The 15,892-nt window shown below is 42.6% G+C and overlaps 2 protein-coding genes and 1 long non-coding RNA gene across 3 annotated transcripts in view; 2 read left to right on the top strand and 1 right to left on the bottom strand.

Annotated features, from left to right (window-relative positions):
* The window catches only part of MOB3A (MOB kinase activator 3A), a 23,197-nt gene extending 7,512 nt beyond the window's left edge, over positions 1–15,685 (top strand). The window contains exons 3-4 of the mRNA XM_083179418.1: positions 1,809–2,011; positions 11,448–15,685. Of these exons, the coding sequence (XP_083035544.1) occupies positions 1,809–2,011; positions 11,448–11,477 (233 nt within the window). The 3' untranslated portion in view covers positions 11,478–15,685. The remainder of the gene's footprint in view (positions 1–1,808; positions 2,012–11,447) is intronic.
* Positions 1–15,892, bottom strand: part of LOC146071076 (uncharacterized) — a 107,179-nt gene that overhangs the window by 52,706 nt on the left and 38,581 nt on the right. The gene's annotated exons all lie outside the window — the stretch shown is intronic.
* LOC146071018 (uncharacterized) lies at positions 4,430–8,841 on the top strand. The gene is made up of 2 exons (XM_083179417.1): positions 4,430–5,736; positions 6,589–8,841. The coding sequence occupies exons 1-2, from the start codon at positions 5,272–5,274 to the stop codon at positions 6,967–6,969; spliced, it is 846 nt and encodes a 281-aa protein (XP_083035543.1). The 5' UTR covers positions 4,430–5,271; the 3' UTR covers positions 6,970–8,841.

Here is a 15,892-nt window from a genome sequence, read left to right on the forward strand (position 1 = left end):
ACGTAATCCCTTCATTCAACAATTGCGGGTCTGGTAGAGGAAGATGTGCCGAGAGTTAGATTTGTGAGTTATTTTGTTTCTCTGCAGGGTAAATACTGTCTGCATTATTTTTACACTGCAATTTAGATTTCAGTTTCAACACACCCCACCCAAATCTAACTCTCTGCACATGTTACATCTGCCTCACATGCACTGCACGTGGTTTTGCCCATTTTCCAAACAAATTTGTACTGCAATCAGATCTGAATAAGGGCCATAGTATGTGCCCTGCTAAAGGCATGCATATATACTTGAGACAATGTCCTATCACCTTTCAGGATGAAGCATTGTTTTACTGAGCTGTAAACGTACTAACCAACAATAACCTTTATATGAAAATGTGGTTCTTATCGGCTTTCAAATAAGAGGGCCTCCAGTGTAAAGGTCCATACACACTGGGTGACTATTCCCAGCGTGTATGGACAGTGATGATCGCTATCATTGCTGGGGGGAAAGCCACTCTGTGCATACACACTGATGTCATGGCCAGGACTCTTGCTGGCAGGAGTGAGAGGTGGTCACCAAAGGTGAGGCATAGGTCAGAGACAGTGTATTTTTGTACAGATTTGAGATGTGTAAATCGGTAGCGTCAAGGTTCTGTAGCTAATCTTGTCATTTTACATCCTGAATTTGGTGGACATGAGAAGGGATAGATAGAATGCCAGATAGTCAGCTGTGACACACAAAAAATGGGAGGCTAAGGACACTGGTTTTAATAGTGTATGGATATTCTGAGGGTAGATGTTAACTATGCGTGGGGAAAAAAGGTAGACGTTCCTTTCCCGGAGCTATTCTAATCAGCACACTACTAAATTCAAGAATGCTGGTACTCGCGGGTGTTTCGTCGTGAGTATTGGCACTTTCAGACTGACGTGGCCTGCGGCAATGCTGTTTGCACAGCGCTAGGGCTTGAAAGTCTTTCTCTTTTCATTAATAAAAATAGGATAGTGCAGCAATGGCATATGTATTGGAATTTATGATCTAAGGAGAATGGATTTCCCAAGTAGACCCATGGGGGTAGGGTGGCCAATCTCGGGATTGGGATAGTCTGGAGCTTGGGATTTGGCCCCCAAAATTCTGGGATTTCAATCCTGGGATTGGAGTTTCCAAATTCGGGATTAGACTGTGCATGCGCAGTCTTATGCCGGGCAGCATCTGAGCACCTGCTCAGATGCCCGGCATCTCCCATACCAAGCAGTGTGGCTCTGCGCAGCGTGATGAGGTCAGAGGTCATGCTGCGCAATCCGCACAGCTCGACTGAGCCGCTTTGATCCTGGCTGCCTACCTGCACCATTCTCTTGAGTCCTGCCCGGCTCCCGGAGAAACACCCTTCCCGTCCACCTGGCTCCTGGCAGCATCAGCCCGCCCAACCACCCACCTGGTCAGAAGGGCCCTTCTGAACAATATCTTTTACTATCTCATCTACATTATGCACGCTCCTTTGCATTATAAACGACCCCCTCCATTGTCCTGCATGGACAAGGGAAATCCTCGTTAATGATGGCCATTCTACAGCATAGCTCCCACTTCCCCGTCACTCCGATACCTGCTGACATCGGCAAGTGTGTATGCACTTTCTGATGCTGGCACCCCATCACCGCCAATATTTGCATAGGCGGAGATCTTCTAGTGTGTATGTGGAATGTTTCTTTTTCGTATATGTATGACATTTTTAATGTTGGTAAGGAGCCTTCCTAACCTACCAATAAGATTTACAATTTTCCAAACATTAGGTACATCTCACTTTCTTGTCTACTTTTCCGTTACAGGTACCCCCTTCCCAAAGAACTTCCTACAGGTTGTGAAAAAAATATTGTCTAGACTTTTTCGTGTATTTGTTCATGTCTACATCCATCATTTTGATAGAATCATCCAAATGGGAGCTGAGGCTCATGTGAACACCTGCTACAAGCACTTTTATTACTTTGTCACAGAGTTCAATCTGATTGACACCAAAGAGCTAGAGCCACTGGTAAGTTTCAATGTGCTATCTGATCTCCTGTTTTCCCTCTTAGCACTTCATGGACTGTTTTCTAAAGGAAAAGTGGCAATAGGCACTCCTTGTGCATACCTTTTTATGGGACTAGACGATTTCCTCAAATCTAATCCCTGCTACAGATGTGCCCACGTAACCCTATCCTAGCATTGCACTCCATTGACTTGGCTACCCCAAAACACCTACCTAGTACACAATTGCCGAACTAAAACATACTAAGGTGCAAAATTAAGGGAAACCGTTTCCAGAATGTAATTTAGTTATTTTTGTTTTGATGAAAGCGCAACTGGAGACCTGATATGTAACTGGCACTAAATATGTGCAAGAAAATGATTGCTTGGCATGCCAATTCATTGTCTGAGAGAGGACACAAACTTCCATGTTTTTAAACCTTGTTTCATGCTCAAATTAAATATACTTGTGTGTATTTCATGAGGCAAGATACCTCATTAAAATAGAAATATATTCTGAAATACAGAACAATCCATTATCCAAAATACTTTTGGTCCTGAGCATTTCGGAGAAGGGACACTCAACCTGTACCTGATGTACTGTTGTGTGCAAATGAACACAATGGAAGGAATGTATTTGTTTATGTATGCCTAATATTTCACCAAATGTGTTAGAGATTTCAGGGGGCTCTATGCAATATTTTTCACATCATGAAGTGCTGGGTTTAGCCACATTAAACAGCTTAAGCCAGATATAAAGTTCTGGATGCGATGCGAAAAATGCTGTTTGATTACCCAAACAATCAGTTTTCACACACTACTTCTTGCTGCAGATGGATGCTCATTAAACAGATGTATCTCTACTTCCCCTTTAGGCTACTGTCTATAACAGCGGTTCTCAAACTGTGGGTCCTGACCCCAAAGTGGGTCCCGACAGTCAGCATGGGGTTGTCAGGCTGACTTTTGTAACCTCAGTCAGCTATTCAAGGAGTCTGAAAAATCTGTTGAATTGTCTGTTATTTTAGACTCCTCCCATCATTCTGTGCCTCCACAATGCTGCCATGTGTGTGCTGTCTGCTGACTACACATGTGATGGCCTTTGGCAGTAACTTGCTGGGGTCCTGTAATTATTTTTGTCTGATGGGTTCCCAGAGCAAAATAGTTTTGAGACACATGGCCTATAATATACTGGTCCTCTGCTTAATTTGTGCAAAATTCTTTTTTATTTTGTTTACATTGAATTGAAAACTCCAGGGCACCGACTGGAGAACAGAAAAAAAAATCACAAATTTAAAACAAACCATTACAGTGACATAAAAAAAACATCAAACATACAGTGTGACATACAGTTTTACAGGGACATCAAAAATATAAAGGATTTAAAATCAGAAGAAATATATAGTCCCATGCAAGAGTGGTAACAGGATGAATGTACAGATAATACAAAATGTAACAATGTAACGTAGTTCGTTGTATAAGTGTTATACAGAAACACAACTAAAATCAGCAGAACGAATGGGAGAAAGATAGAGAATAGAGTAGGCATTAATCCTAAGGAAGAAGACAGTTAAAGTCTACCAGTGTCTTTTTAGGTTTGTGGGACCGACGTAGATGGGGGTGTATTAATATATGAAGCATATTCAGGGCTTTTTTTAAATTTCAACCATGGGGACCAAGTAGTGGTAAAGACAGACGAGGGCAATTTAGAGGAGGATGTAATGCTAGGTACACACCAGGACGACTAGGGCACGATTCTGTCAATTTAGATCCGATTCCGACCGGTTGTATGCAGATTGTGTGTACTATCGTGTGTTTTTGCCATTTATTTGATCCGATTCCGATCCAATGCGCGTTCACGCCGCTCGTTTGGTCGCATCTTTGGTCCTACGTGCTGCAGGTAGGATCCGTCAATCCCAGGCCGACCGACCGTCAATCGTATGCAGATCGTGAGTGTTTTTTGCCGCCTCCGTCGTCCGTCCGTCGGTGCGTCCGTCGTTTGATCCAGCCTATTTGAGTGGCATTTCCTAAACACTCCCCCGGCGCCATGTTTTTCCACATAGCAAACAGCGCTGGCGCAGCAGTTGGACTCTCCTTCTTGTCTCATCTCCCAGAACAACAACCTGGTATGTTTGCACTCCCAATGCTCTTCTATGCATGCCCACTGTTGCCACCAATGTATATAGTGTGTATAAAGCACTGGTTTGGCAACCGTGCACCCGACCATGTCACTTTTGTTTTTTTGGGTGGGCCCCATCTGTGTGTGTATACATATAACCAATGGCCACCATTGCAGTATTCCAAGCACTCCTCTCTGCTAGGCCCCATTCACCTGTGTGTGTGTGTTTGTGTATATATAGATATATATACATAAACCATTGTCCACCATTGCAGTATTCCATGCACTCCTCTCTGCTAGGCCCCATTCACCTGTGTGTGTGTGTGTGTTTGTGTATATATAGATATATATACATAAACCATTGTCCACCATTGCAGTATTCCATGCACTCCTCTCTGCTAGGCCCCATTCACCTGTGTGTGTGTGTGTTTGTGTATATATAGATATATATACATAAACCATTGTCCACCATTGCAGTATTCCATGCACTCCTCTCTGCTAGGCCCCATTCACCTGTGTGTGTGTGTTTGTGTATATATAGATATATATACATAAACCATTGTCCACCATTGCAGTATTCCATGCACTCCTCTCTGCTAGGCCCCATTCACCTGTGTGTGTGTGTTTGTGTATATATAGATATATATACATAAACCATTGTCCACCATTGCAGTATTCCATGCACTCCTCTCTGCTAGGCCCCATTCACCTGTGTGTGTGTGTTTGTGTATATATAGATATATATACATAAACCATTGTCCACCATTGCATTATTCCATGCACTCCTCTCTGCTAGGCCCCATTCACCTGTGTGTGTGTGTTTGTGTATATATAGATATATATACATAAACCATTGTCCACCATTGCAGTATTCCATGCACTCCTCTCTGCTAGGCCCCATTCACCTGTGTGTGTGTGTTTGTGTATATATAGATATATATACATAAACCATTGTCCACCATTGCAGTATTCCATGCACTCCTCTCTGCTAGGCCCCATTCACCTGTGTGTGTGAATAGCAATCTGCACAATAAAATGTATAGTGGTTTTCATAAAAGTTTATTAACATTTTAAATACTTAAAACATAAGAACTAGGTAACTGGTGTAACTATAAAAATTTAAATATGAAACAAAACATGGGTATAACTATAACTATAAAAATTTAAATATGAAACAAAACAAACAACTAAAATGGTTTTATCTTTTTACAGTCCCAATGTCCAACGCAAAGGAACAAGAGTTTTTGGAAGGGTTTATTGAAAAATATCGTACACACGAATGCCTGTGGAGAACCAAATCCAAGGAGTATTCAAACAAAATGAAAAGAAACCAAGCCTTGGAGGAGTTGGCACGCTACAGTCTTCCATTTCATCCAGAGGCCAATGTTGAATGGGTGAGGAAACGCATCCAGAATATGCGCACGGTGTTCTTAAAGGAACACAAGAAGATGGAGGCTGCAAAGAAGTCTGGTGCTGGAGTCGACGAGATGTATCAAACATCGCTCTGGTACTATGACCGGTTGACATTCACCCTCAGCCAGGAGTCGATGAGGACAGGAGTAGTCCTTATGGTAGAACATGAAAACCAAGAAGTCACGGCGCAGGAGGAGGAGGAGAATTCGCAGTCTGCATCGGTGAGTCTATTTTTTTGGCTATCTAATTGATTCCTCCTGCCAATCCACAGCGCCCTCCCCATTAAAGTAGGCCATGTACTCTTCCCTCACCTGTTTGGCTCGTGCACTCCCTGTGTAGCGTTGTGTTGGGGTTTGCAAGGAGGATATCTGCACTACCTCCTCTGGCAGTTCTTGGTCTTCTTGGAGTGCTGTGCCTGTAGCCCTTTGCTGTGTGGCTTTTCTGCGGAGCAAATTGTGCAGGACACAGCACGCCGTGACAACCCAGTCAATTTTGTCCACCCTCAGGTTAATGGCAGTGTGGAAAATGCGAAACCGGCTTGCCAGGATGCCAAAAGCATTTTCCACAACACGCCGTGCCCTGGATAGCCTGTAGTTAAAGATCCTTTTGTCATGGTTCAACCCCCTTTGCGCATATGGCTTCATGACATGCTCGTGCAGGCCAAAAGCCTCGTCAGCCACAAAAACAAAGTTAAGCCCCTGTTTAGTTTCCTGGACAGACGGCAAGTGAAGGGTGTTCGCTATGAGCCTTTCGTAGAACTTTGTGTCCTTGAAAGTGCCACCATCCGATGCACGGCCATTCCTTCCTACATCCAGGAAGATAAACTCATAGTTCGCATTAACAACAGCCATTAGTACAATGCTAAAATAGCCCTTGTAATTAAAATAGTAGGAACCACTATTGATAGGCTGGGCTATGCGGACATGTTTGCCATCAATGGCTCCACCGCAATTTGGGAAGTTCCATCGCTGTTCAAACTCCTCTGCGATGACTTTCCATTCATTCACGCTGGTAGGGAACTGAAATTAGAAGTAAATAGAATTGATTAGTAAACATGTTCAATTTTTTTACAGCTTGGTGACTACCCACCTGCAACCCCAGACCTATCTGTCCTATCTGAGAATGCATGCACATCGAACGAAGTTCCTACTCCGGCACGCACTCCGCCACCCACCCTGGAACCCACTCCACCACTCCCCCGTGCCAAAAAAATGCGTGGCAAAGGAAAAAAAGGAGAAGCAGCGGCACATGAAGAATTTATGATGCGGGCACATCAAGTCCTGCAAAGAAACCCGGACAAACATGACAACTACTTCACTTATGTGGCAGAGTGTGTTCGCAACATGGCTCCTAACCAGCAACTTACTTTTGAAAAGTTATGCATGGAGTTGGTGTATAATGGCAGTTGGTGTATAATGGCAGTTTGGGGTATCTCAACAGTGGCACTAAAATAGTTGGCATTGGTAGTGCACCAGACACACCACTGTCATTAGAATCACCAGTGCCTACTCCGCCTGCCACCGTAGCAGGCCAGTCGAGCACAATTCCAACACATACCCAGTCAACACCTACACAGCCTTCTCAACCCCCCCAGTACCGTCAATTCTACAGTTCTTTACTGATAGAAGATCCAGAGTGTCCTGTTTTTGAGGATCTGTCTTAAAAAATAGGCTACTTTATCATTTACCATCGACATGGTCTCAGCTGCAGGTATGTGATGGCCACTGCTCACATGGCGTATGGCGCACATCAATGGGGCCGGGACCATTGCATCTGCGCCATGCGCCATGTGGGCCGCAGCCTTTACATATCTGCAGCAGACATCCTCTGCCACACAAGGGCCACAGTGTGTATTTTTGTTTATTTATATGCTGCTACCTGTACCTGCATTACCAGAGGGAGAACAGGATTCTCCTCAATCTGGATAGCAAACTCCATTTATTGTCCTTTTGTCTTTGCCAATAGTATGGGGTACTGTGCGGCAGACATGGTCTCAGCTGCAGGTATGTGATGGCCACTGCTCACATGGCGTATGGCGCACATCAATGGGGCCGGGACCATTGCATCTGCGCCATGCGCCATGTGGGCCGCAGCCTTTACATATCTGCAGCAGACATCCTCTGCCGCACAGTACCTATCCCTACTGTTGTAAGGGCATGTTCCAGAAGTTACCAGAGTGTGTTTTTTTTGTTTATTTATATGCTGCTACCTGTACCTGCATTACCAGAGGGAGAACAGAATTCTCCTCAATCTGGATAGCAAACTCCATTTATTGCCCTTTTGTCTTTGCCAATAGTATGGGGTACTGTGCGGCAGACATGGTCTCAGCTGCAGGTATGTGATGGCCACTGCTCACATGGCGTATGGCGCACATCAATGGGGCCGGGACCATTGCATCTGCGCCATGCGCCATGTGGGCCGCAGCCTTTACATATCTGCAGCAGACATCCTCTGCCACACAGTACCTTATCCCTACTGTTGTAAGGGCCTGTTTCAGAAGTTACCAGAGTGTCTTTTTTTTCTTTTTATATGCTGCTACCTGTACCTGCATTACCAGAGGGAGAACAGGATTCTCCTCAATCTGGATAGCAAACTCCATTTATTACCCTTTTGTCTTTGCCAATAGTATGGGGTACTGTGCGGCAGACATGGTCTCAGCTGCAGGTATGTGATGGCCACTGCTCACATGGCGTATGGCGCACATCAATGGGGCCGGGACCATTGCATCTGCGCCATGCGCTATGTGGGCCGCAGCCTTTACTTATCTGCGGCAGACATCCTCTGCCACACAGTAGCCCGTACTTAGTGGGAAAGTTTAAACTGGGTCATACATACTTAAATCTTTATATATAGTGTGTGTTTTTGTACAATATCTTTTATATATGGTATTATAATATATTTGTGTTGACACAATCTATTTACTATTTTACATGTTTTAACCATGAAAGGCCTAAAAAACCTGTTTCTGTCCTAGGCCTAAATTATAAATAAAAATATTTTGTTTGCACAATAAAGTGTACAGTGTATATTTCATCTTACCTTGCAATACTGGTACTGCAGCACCTTCACAATGGCTTTGCAGGTCTCCGGGATGATGAGGCCCAAAGCTTGCGGGGAGATGAGGGATCCAAACTTTAGGTCAGCAAGAGACCGTCCTGTCGCCAGAAACCTCAGGGTCACCACCAGCCGTTCCTCAGCAGGGATAGCCATGCGATACTTGGTATCCTGCTTCTCGATGTGGGGAGTCACCAGACGCAGCAATTCCTGGAATGTGGCATCATCCATCCTCAAGAAGTTACGAAAATCGTCTGGGTTATTCTCCCTGATGTCCCTGAGCAGTGGCATGTGCGAACGAGTCTGACGCTGAAGTAGCCACTGCTTTGTCCAGCATGATCTTTCTCTCCTGCGCTGGGCTCTCTGACGCCTGAGCTTCAAAACTGCATAATAGAGCAGGTACTGTTGCTGGTGACTACCCATCACTGCATTCTCCATAGTGCAGGGTTAAAAGACACTTTGTAATGGCAGGCAAAACAAAGTAATGTGTAAATAGCTATGTCCAGCGTTCAGCAGGTATAAACCAAGCCTCACTAGTAACAAAGCAGAAATACACTGGTTTAAAATGGCTGCTGCTATTCCTATCCCCCTCTGCTAGTCCTCCCCCCTCTGCTAGTCCAGCCCCGTCATTCAAATTTCAAAGGCCCATCTGACGACGGTCGCATGTGTTCTTGCAAAAAAACAAAAACCAGCGATCCGACCGTCTTAACGACCATCGCGGGCGCATCGGGATCGGATCTAGATCGTTCCGCAAAAAAACACAATTTTTGCTAATCGTTTGCTGGGGACTGCCTGGGAGCTCCCGGGAAGTCCAAGGGAAATCGTTCCATGGTCGTCTATCGGTCGTGAACGACGGTGGTCGTCCTGGTGTGTACCCTACATAAGGTCTTTCATGAGCATGTAATGGTCAAGTCTTAAGAACCAACGGGAGATCGGGGGGCGTGTTGGATCTCCAGTAATAGGGTATTGTTGCTTTTGCAGCATTCATCAAATGCTGAAGTAGTGATTTCTTAAACTCCGAGATAGGGATATCCATGTAGTTTAACAGCCAGAACTATGGAGCTTGTGGCAAGTAACTGTCAGTAATTATCATGGATAATATCCTGATCGTCTTCCAATATTAAGTTAGCTATGGGCACAGCCACCAGATATGCAGTGGGGTACCTTGGGAGTGGTGACATCTCCAACAGGTGGCAGGGATAGTACGGTACATCCAGTGTACGTTTACCGGGCACCTGTACCATCTGTAGAGAGATTTTATATTGAGTCTCCAGTACCTCAACCGAAGACGAGCTGGCAAACGTATATTGGAATATCTTAGGCCAGCGGTTCTCAAACTGTGGGTCCTGACCTTCTCAGCATGGGGTCGCGACTCCATGTTGCTGACCATCAGACCGACGACTTTTCTTATCTCAGTTATTCATTCAAGGAGTCTGAAAAATCTGTCTGGTACTTCAGGCTCATCCCATGATTTTATGCCTCCAGAATGCTGCCATGTATGTGCTGCCTGCCGACTACACATGTGATGTGATGACTTTCTGCAGTAACTTGCTGGGGTCCTGTCATTATTTTTATTGTCTGATGGGGTCCCAGAGCAAAATAGTTTGAGGACCCCTGTCTTAGGCCATTGGTCATCTGGTATGTCAATCGCTAATTCATTTTGCCATGTCTTAACAAAAGGGGTGAAGTCAGTGGATAGGGTCTCTAAACATAGCTGGTAAATGGCAGACACTAGATGTTTTGGTGTGATGTTATTCAGACACAATTGTTCAAATTTGGTTGGGGTCCATCTAGATAAGGTAGTGTGGGAGGAAAGAATGTAGTGTCGGAGTTGTAGATAAGCCCAAAACGACCTTGAGGGTAACATAAACCAGTCCTTGGATATTAAATGGTATATGCGAGAGACCCCAGCTAAAGACCAGTTCGTCAGGGAGGAGGCGGAGAGACCAGGAGGAAAGTCAGGGTTACCAAAGAGCATGGTGTTTAAATTTATTAATGTAGGATGTGAAAAACGGGGTAGTTTATTGGTCCATGGGAGGATGGATGAAGGTAGAAATAGTGGCATGATTTAAAATATGAATCCATTGTTTAGTAGCAGGGACTCGGGACATCTCCACTATTCTAGCCACATGCACCGCATAGTAGTAATTTAAATAGTGGGGAAGTTGTAGACCTCCCCTAGTACGGTTTCGAGTTAAAGTCGTTTGGGAAAGTCGGGCCTTACCAGAACCCCAAATAAATTTTCCTTCCAGACCCTGTAATGTTTTGAAATAGACTGGGATCGAGATTGGCAGCGTCTGCCGAAGATACAAAACCTTGGGGAGAATATTCATTTTCACAGTGTTAATCCTACCAAACCAAGAAAGTTTCAAAAGAGACCACTTCTGAAGATCCACCTTATACCTTGCTAGAAGGGGATGAAAATTAAGTTTGACAAGATTAGTAAGGTTTGGGGATAGTAACACCCCCAAATATTTGATATGGGAAGAATGCCAAAGGAACTGAAAGGAATATTGAAGTCCTTTCCCCATGTTGGTAGAGGTGGAAATATTAAGGGCAATTGATTTTGTATAATTAATTTTGACATTAGATAAGAGACTAAATCTATAAAACTCATGCATGAGAGCAAGGAGGTTAGTCACGGGTTCAGATAGTGTAGCGAGGAGATTGTTGGCAAATAATGCCAACTTATATTCACGATCCCCCACTGATACACCTTTTTAATATCCCTATTAGATCGAATCGCCGTGCTAGAGCTTCCATACATAAAACAAAAAATTGGAGAGGGGGCAGCCCTGACGCGTACCGTTACGAATTATAAAAGGATAGATATGGTTTTCTAACTAACTTTAATGCATTTTTTTTATTTCATCTTCAGAAAGAAATGACCTCAAGAATGTGCCACTGAGAGGGGACGTCTACTATTTCACATTTACACCTCTTGCTGCCTATGGAGCCTGTCGGTTAACTGCTGAGTTTTACACCTCTGCCACTAGAGGGTCATATGGGAGAAGAGACTGCAGCCTTTTTACGATGCATAGATTGCTGTATGTGACTTATTTTTTTTAATCTATTTTTGATAGCTGACACGCCTTTCAAGCTGTGATCATTTCCAACACTTTTCTCTAAAAGTTGTACATTTCAATGTCTAGATTTTATTTTTGTATCTCCATATTTTAAACTTGATTTAGGTTGCTCACTCCACATGCAATAATTCCACTCAGGTTCTCTTTCCTACATTTTGGTTTGTTCTTTTATATTGTGTGGTCACTGCCAGTTGGACTTGTCACTTTAGCTCTTTCAATTTCGCTACTTCTGTTTGGTATCTAGCTGATCCTTTTTTTTTTTTTCTTTTTTTTTTTTTAAATTTAATTAAATTGTTTCTATTTAGAAATTGAAGCGTGCCTTAATTATTTGTAAATGGGAACCACCACATAAATTAATTGGCAATTTTTTTATTTCAATATCGCCTTTGAGCACATTTTGAATGATTTACATTTTTTTATATTTTATTGTAAAGTCAGATACACCTTTTCAAAAGTAATAGTTTTAGTGATATCCATGAGCCATTTTTATCACAAATGACTGTACAGTTTTAGCAAGCAATGCTGATGGACATCTGGAATTCAATTAGTTGTGGTTATTCATTGGGTACCTGCCTTATTTGTAACCGGTTGGATTCTGCTACCATATAAATGCCTAATTTGTGTTCTGCAAAGATGTTTATGCAGTCCACAAGGGAAGGTGTTTCATTATTACATTAATTATCGATTTAAAGTATTCTTTATGGAGCAAACTTCTATTTACCATACTTTCAAATTGTTTGCAATATCCGTATTTCCTTATCATGATATGGAATGACTGCAACTATCTATCCCATTTGCCCTTAATAGGGACCCCATGGGGACAGTGCCTGTGGAGACATAGAGGGATCATATAAAATCAAACACTAACCCTGAGTCCATACAGTATCAAGTACCCTACAGCACATTATAATATATGGGCTTATTCTCTCAGATTGAAAAGAAAATGTTAATGACAAACCTTTTAATCAGAATAGACTGAATGTCAGTGAAGCTGTTTGAAGATACTTGGTAACATAAATATAGCACTGTTACTTTTCCTATGCCTGGAGGGAACCCAGCAAATACAAGGAAACTGTTTGATACTTTTGTGTTCATATGATCGGTTAGATAACACTGACACAGCAACCTATAGCAGCGTACTATAACGCCATACTCCCCAAGGGGATTCCCTATGACATTTAACAGAAAGCCAGGAGCAATGACAAAGCTGTAAGAAGGGAGTTTAGATTGTATTTTGAAATACACAGGCAGAACGGACACACCATCCCAAAAATGACCTGAACACAGTTTTGTAATAACCATAGTAGACTTATTTTTGTAATTACAGTAACCACTTAAAATGTTTATTCTATTACCAGCCTGAGTAGCTTATAAGATGGCGTTAGATCACGGTGAATGTTTCTTTGTTCTATTTGGTTCAGAATACATAATGTAACAGTTACACAGCAACTGTTCATTAGACGGTTGATGAATACAAAAAAATATGTCTGCAAAGGTACGATGATGGAAAAATGCTTAAATGTAAAAAGTATAAATAAAATGCATACTCTTAAAAATAAATATAATTGCCTTCTGTCTATTGGAAAATACAAAAGTAGAGGGGGAATATTATTTCAAAAGGCATACAGCTTCGATTTGATTTGACTGACTTCACACTTTGTCATTAAGGCAAAAAAATGAAATGCAGCATTGATATAAATACCAGAATGATCTTATGGGGCCTACACATGTAGCAATAAAGGGCTATTTTCTAAGCGATCTGGCTTAATTTGACTAGATCACTTAGAAATGAAACACCCATTACTGTGTGTAGGGCACATAGCAATGTGCAGACCCCGTGTGTCGCTGGCACCAGGAGATGTATAACCAGCCAGCTGGATAAATCTAGTCAGATCACTTGGCAAAAGACTGCACATATCCTGTTTTGTGTAGTGGGCGGTAGCGATCAGTGATCTGCGTTAACTTGCATAACTTAAATCTCCCATGTTTAATCACTGTTGTACATCGCTGGCACTTTCTGCGCAATCTAGATTAATGGAAACTCTAGGGTAATCTCTGGCTGAATCTCTGGCACAAATCTTGACGTGTGTAGGCCCCAAAACTAGTCCGTTATATGTTTGGTTTCTCCTTTCAAAGAAAACCTTACACTTACCCTTTATGTTTAAGATGGTCTAGGCACTTTACCCTACCCTATGAATCCGTTGCTGGGAAACTAAAAACACCAATGAATGAAGGTCAAGGTCATGTACATTGTTGTGTGATGTAATTCACCAAAATATTGGACTTAGCTGTTAGAAATATCTTGGTCGACCGAGCTTGAGGTATGAAATGACAGGATGCAGACTGAAGTAATACAGAAATGTTTCTGTATCTCTTCAGAAGCAATTTTTGTCATTTGCTGGCTATATGAATATTTGCAGGATTTCCAGAGTACTTGTCTCTCAATGGAGGAGATGTATGCAATTTTGGAGAGAAAGTGGGAAGTTTCCCCAAAGCAACCATTTAGTCTAATGTAGGACAGTATTTCAAATAATAGTCCGAAACGATCTAGTTGCTTTGGTCAAATTATCCACCTTCTCTCTCAAGGCATGTTACAATTTCCCTCATTGTCGGGTATCTTGTAATATGGAATCAGAAATACCACATTTATACCCACAAGTAAAATAAGTCAATTCAGAAGCTGGAGTTACAATCCTGTTTTGGTTTGTAAATGGTTGTAAGGAGAGGACAATTTGGTAGCAGTCTAATAAAACATTAAATATGAATTGGATATTTAGTAGGTTATAGGGCTAGTCAAATAGAGATAATGAATGTGTAACACATACCAAATGTTTGTCCCAGGCCATATTGCATGGTTCTGAATTTTTGTATCTGACCATTCCTGTTCTTTCTGTCTTCTTAAATACCTTTAGTATAGTGACCATACAATGATTTATATTGTGGTCAGTGTTGAGAGTACAGTAGTTTCTACTTCAAGGACCAGTTTTGTTGTTCTTCAGAATCTGTCATTTCAACTAGCTTTAATGGTTTCTGTTGAAAAGAATGCAGTGGACCAAACATGCCTCTAATAAAGGTCCACCAATGTAAGGTACAATGCACTTTATATTCTTTCATAACTGTTGTGTACACATTTCATACCACTGCAAGATATTTGTTGGGGAGAGTTTCTGCAATTGGCTAATAAAGAATAAGGCCCCATACACAGTAAGCAATGCTAGCCGCGCCCAATATAGTTATCATTATCGGCTGCAGGTTGCTGATATTGAGCGTACATACTGACCGATATTGGTAAAGATATCGTTCGGTGTCGTCAGCAGGACCCGCTGGACATGCAGGTCGTTGGCTAATATATATATTTTGCAAAGGGTATCGCACAGAAGGCCCTTTTGTGAGGGATATCTTCACAATATGCTCTAATGCTGGGGTAGCCAACCCTAGTCCTCGAGAGCTACCAACAGTGCATGTTTTGCAGGTCTCCTCACAGAATCACAAGTGAGCTAATTAGCTCCATCTGTGGATCTTTTAAAATGTGTCAGTGATTAATGAGTGCAGCTGTGCAGCAGCTAGGTTGTCTGGAAAATTTGAACTGTTGGTAGCTCCCGAGGGCTAGGGTTGGCTACCACTGCTCTAATGTGTATGGGCCTTAACAGTGTAGCAACATTTCTGTTCTTTTACATTGACTAACATGGTACAACAACTCCGTGCATCACTTCAGAGTAATATAACTTTGTGCCTGGTTCAGAGTTAATTGCAAAAGCAAAATCTTTTTAAAATTATCACAATAATGTGTACTGCATGTGGGGCAAATGTAACCTGTGCAGAGAGAGTTTAGATGACTATACACTGCTGCAATTTCTCGCAGCAGTGAAGAGCCAGCTGATCCTTACTGGTCAGCAGGATCGCATGCGTTCTCCCTTTGCATGCGATCCCAGTAAGTGCTGCTGGAGGCTGTCCGATCGGACAGATCTACCCAGAGCTATTTTTGTGCAGGCTCCAGCAGGAACTGAGGCCCTTATTCTAGTTTACTCTTTCTGACAAAGTATTTCTTAGATGGACAAAACCATGTGCACTGCAGGTGAGGCAGGTGTTACTTGTGCAGAGATAATTAGATTTGGGTGGGGTTTTACACCTGCCTCACCTGCAGTGCAAATGGTTTTGTCCATCTAAGAAATATTTTGTCAGAAAGAGTGAACTAGAATAAGGGCCACAGTTCCTGCTGGAGCCTGCACAAAAATAG

This window comes from Crinia signifera, chromosome 1, assembly GCF_055691185.1.
Source record: "Crinia signifera chromosome 1, ASM5569118v1, whole genome shotgun sequence".
Lineage (NCBI taxonomy): Eukaryota > Metazoa > Chordata > Amphibia > Anura > Myobatrachidae > Crinia > Crinia signifera.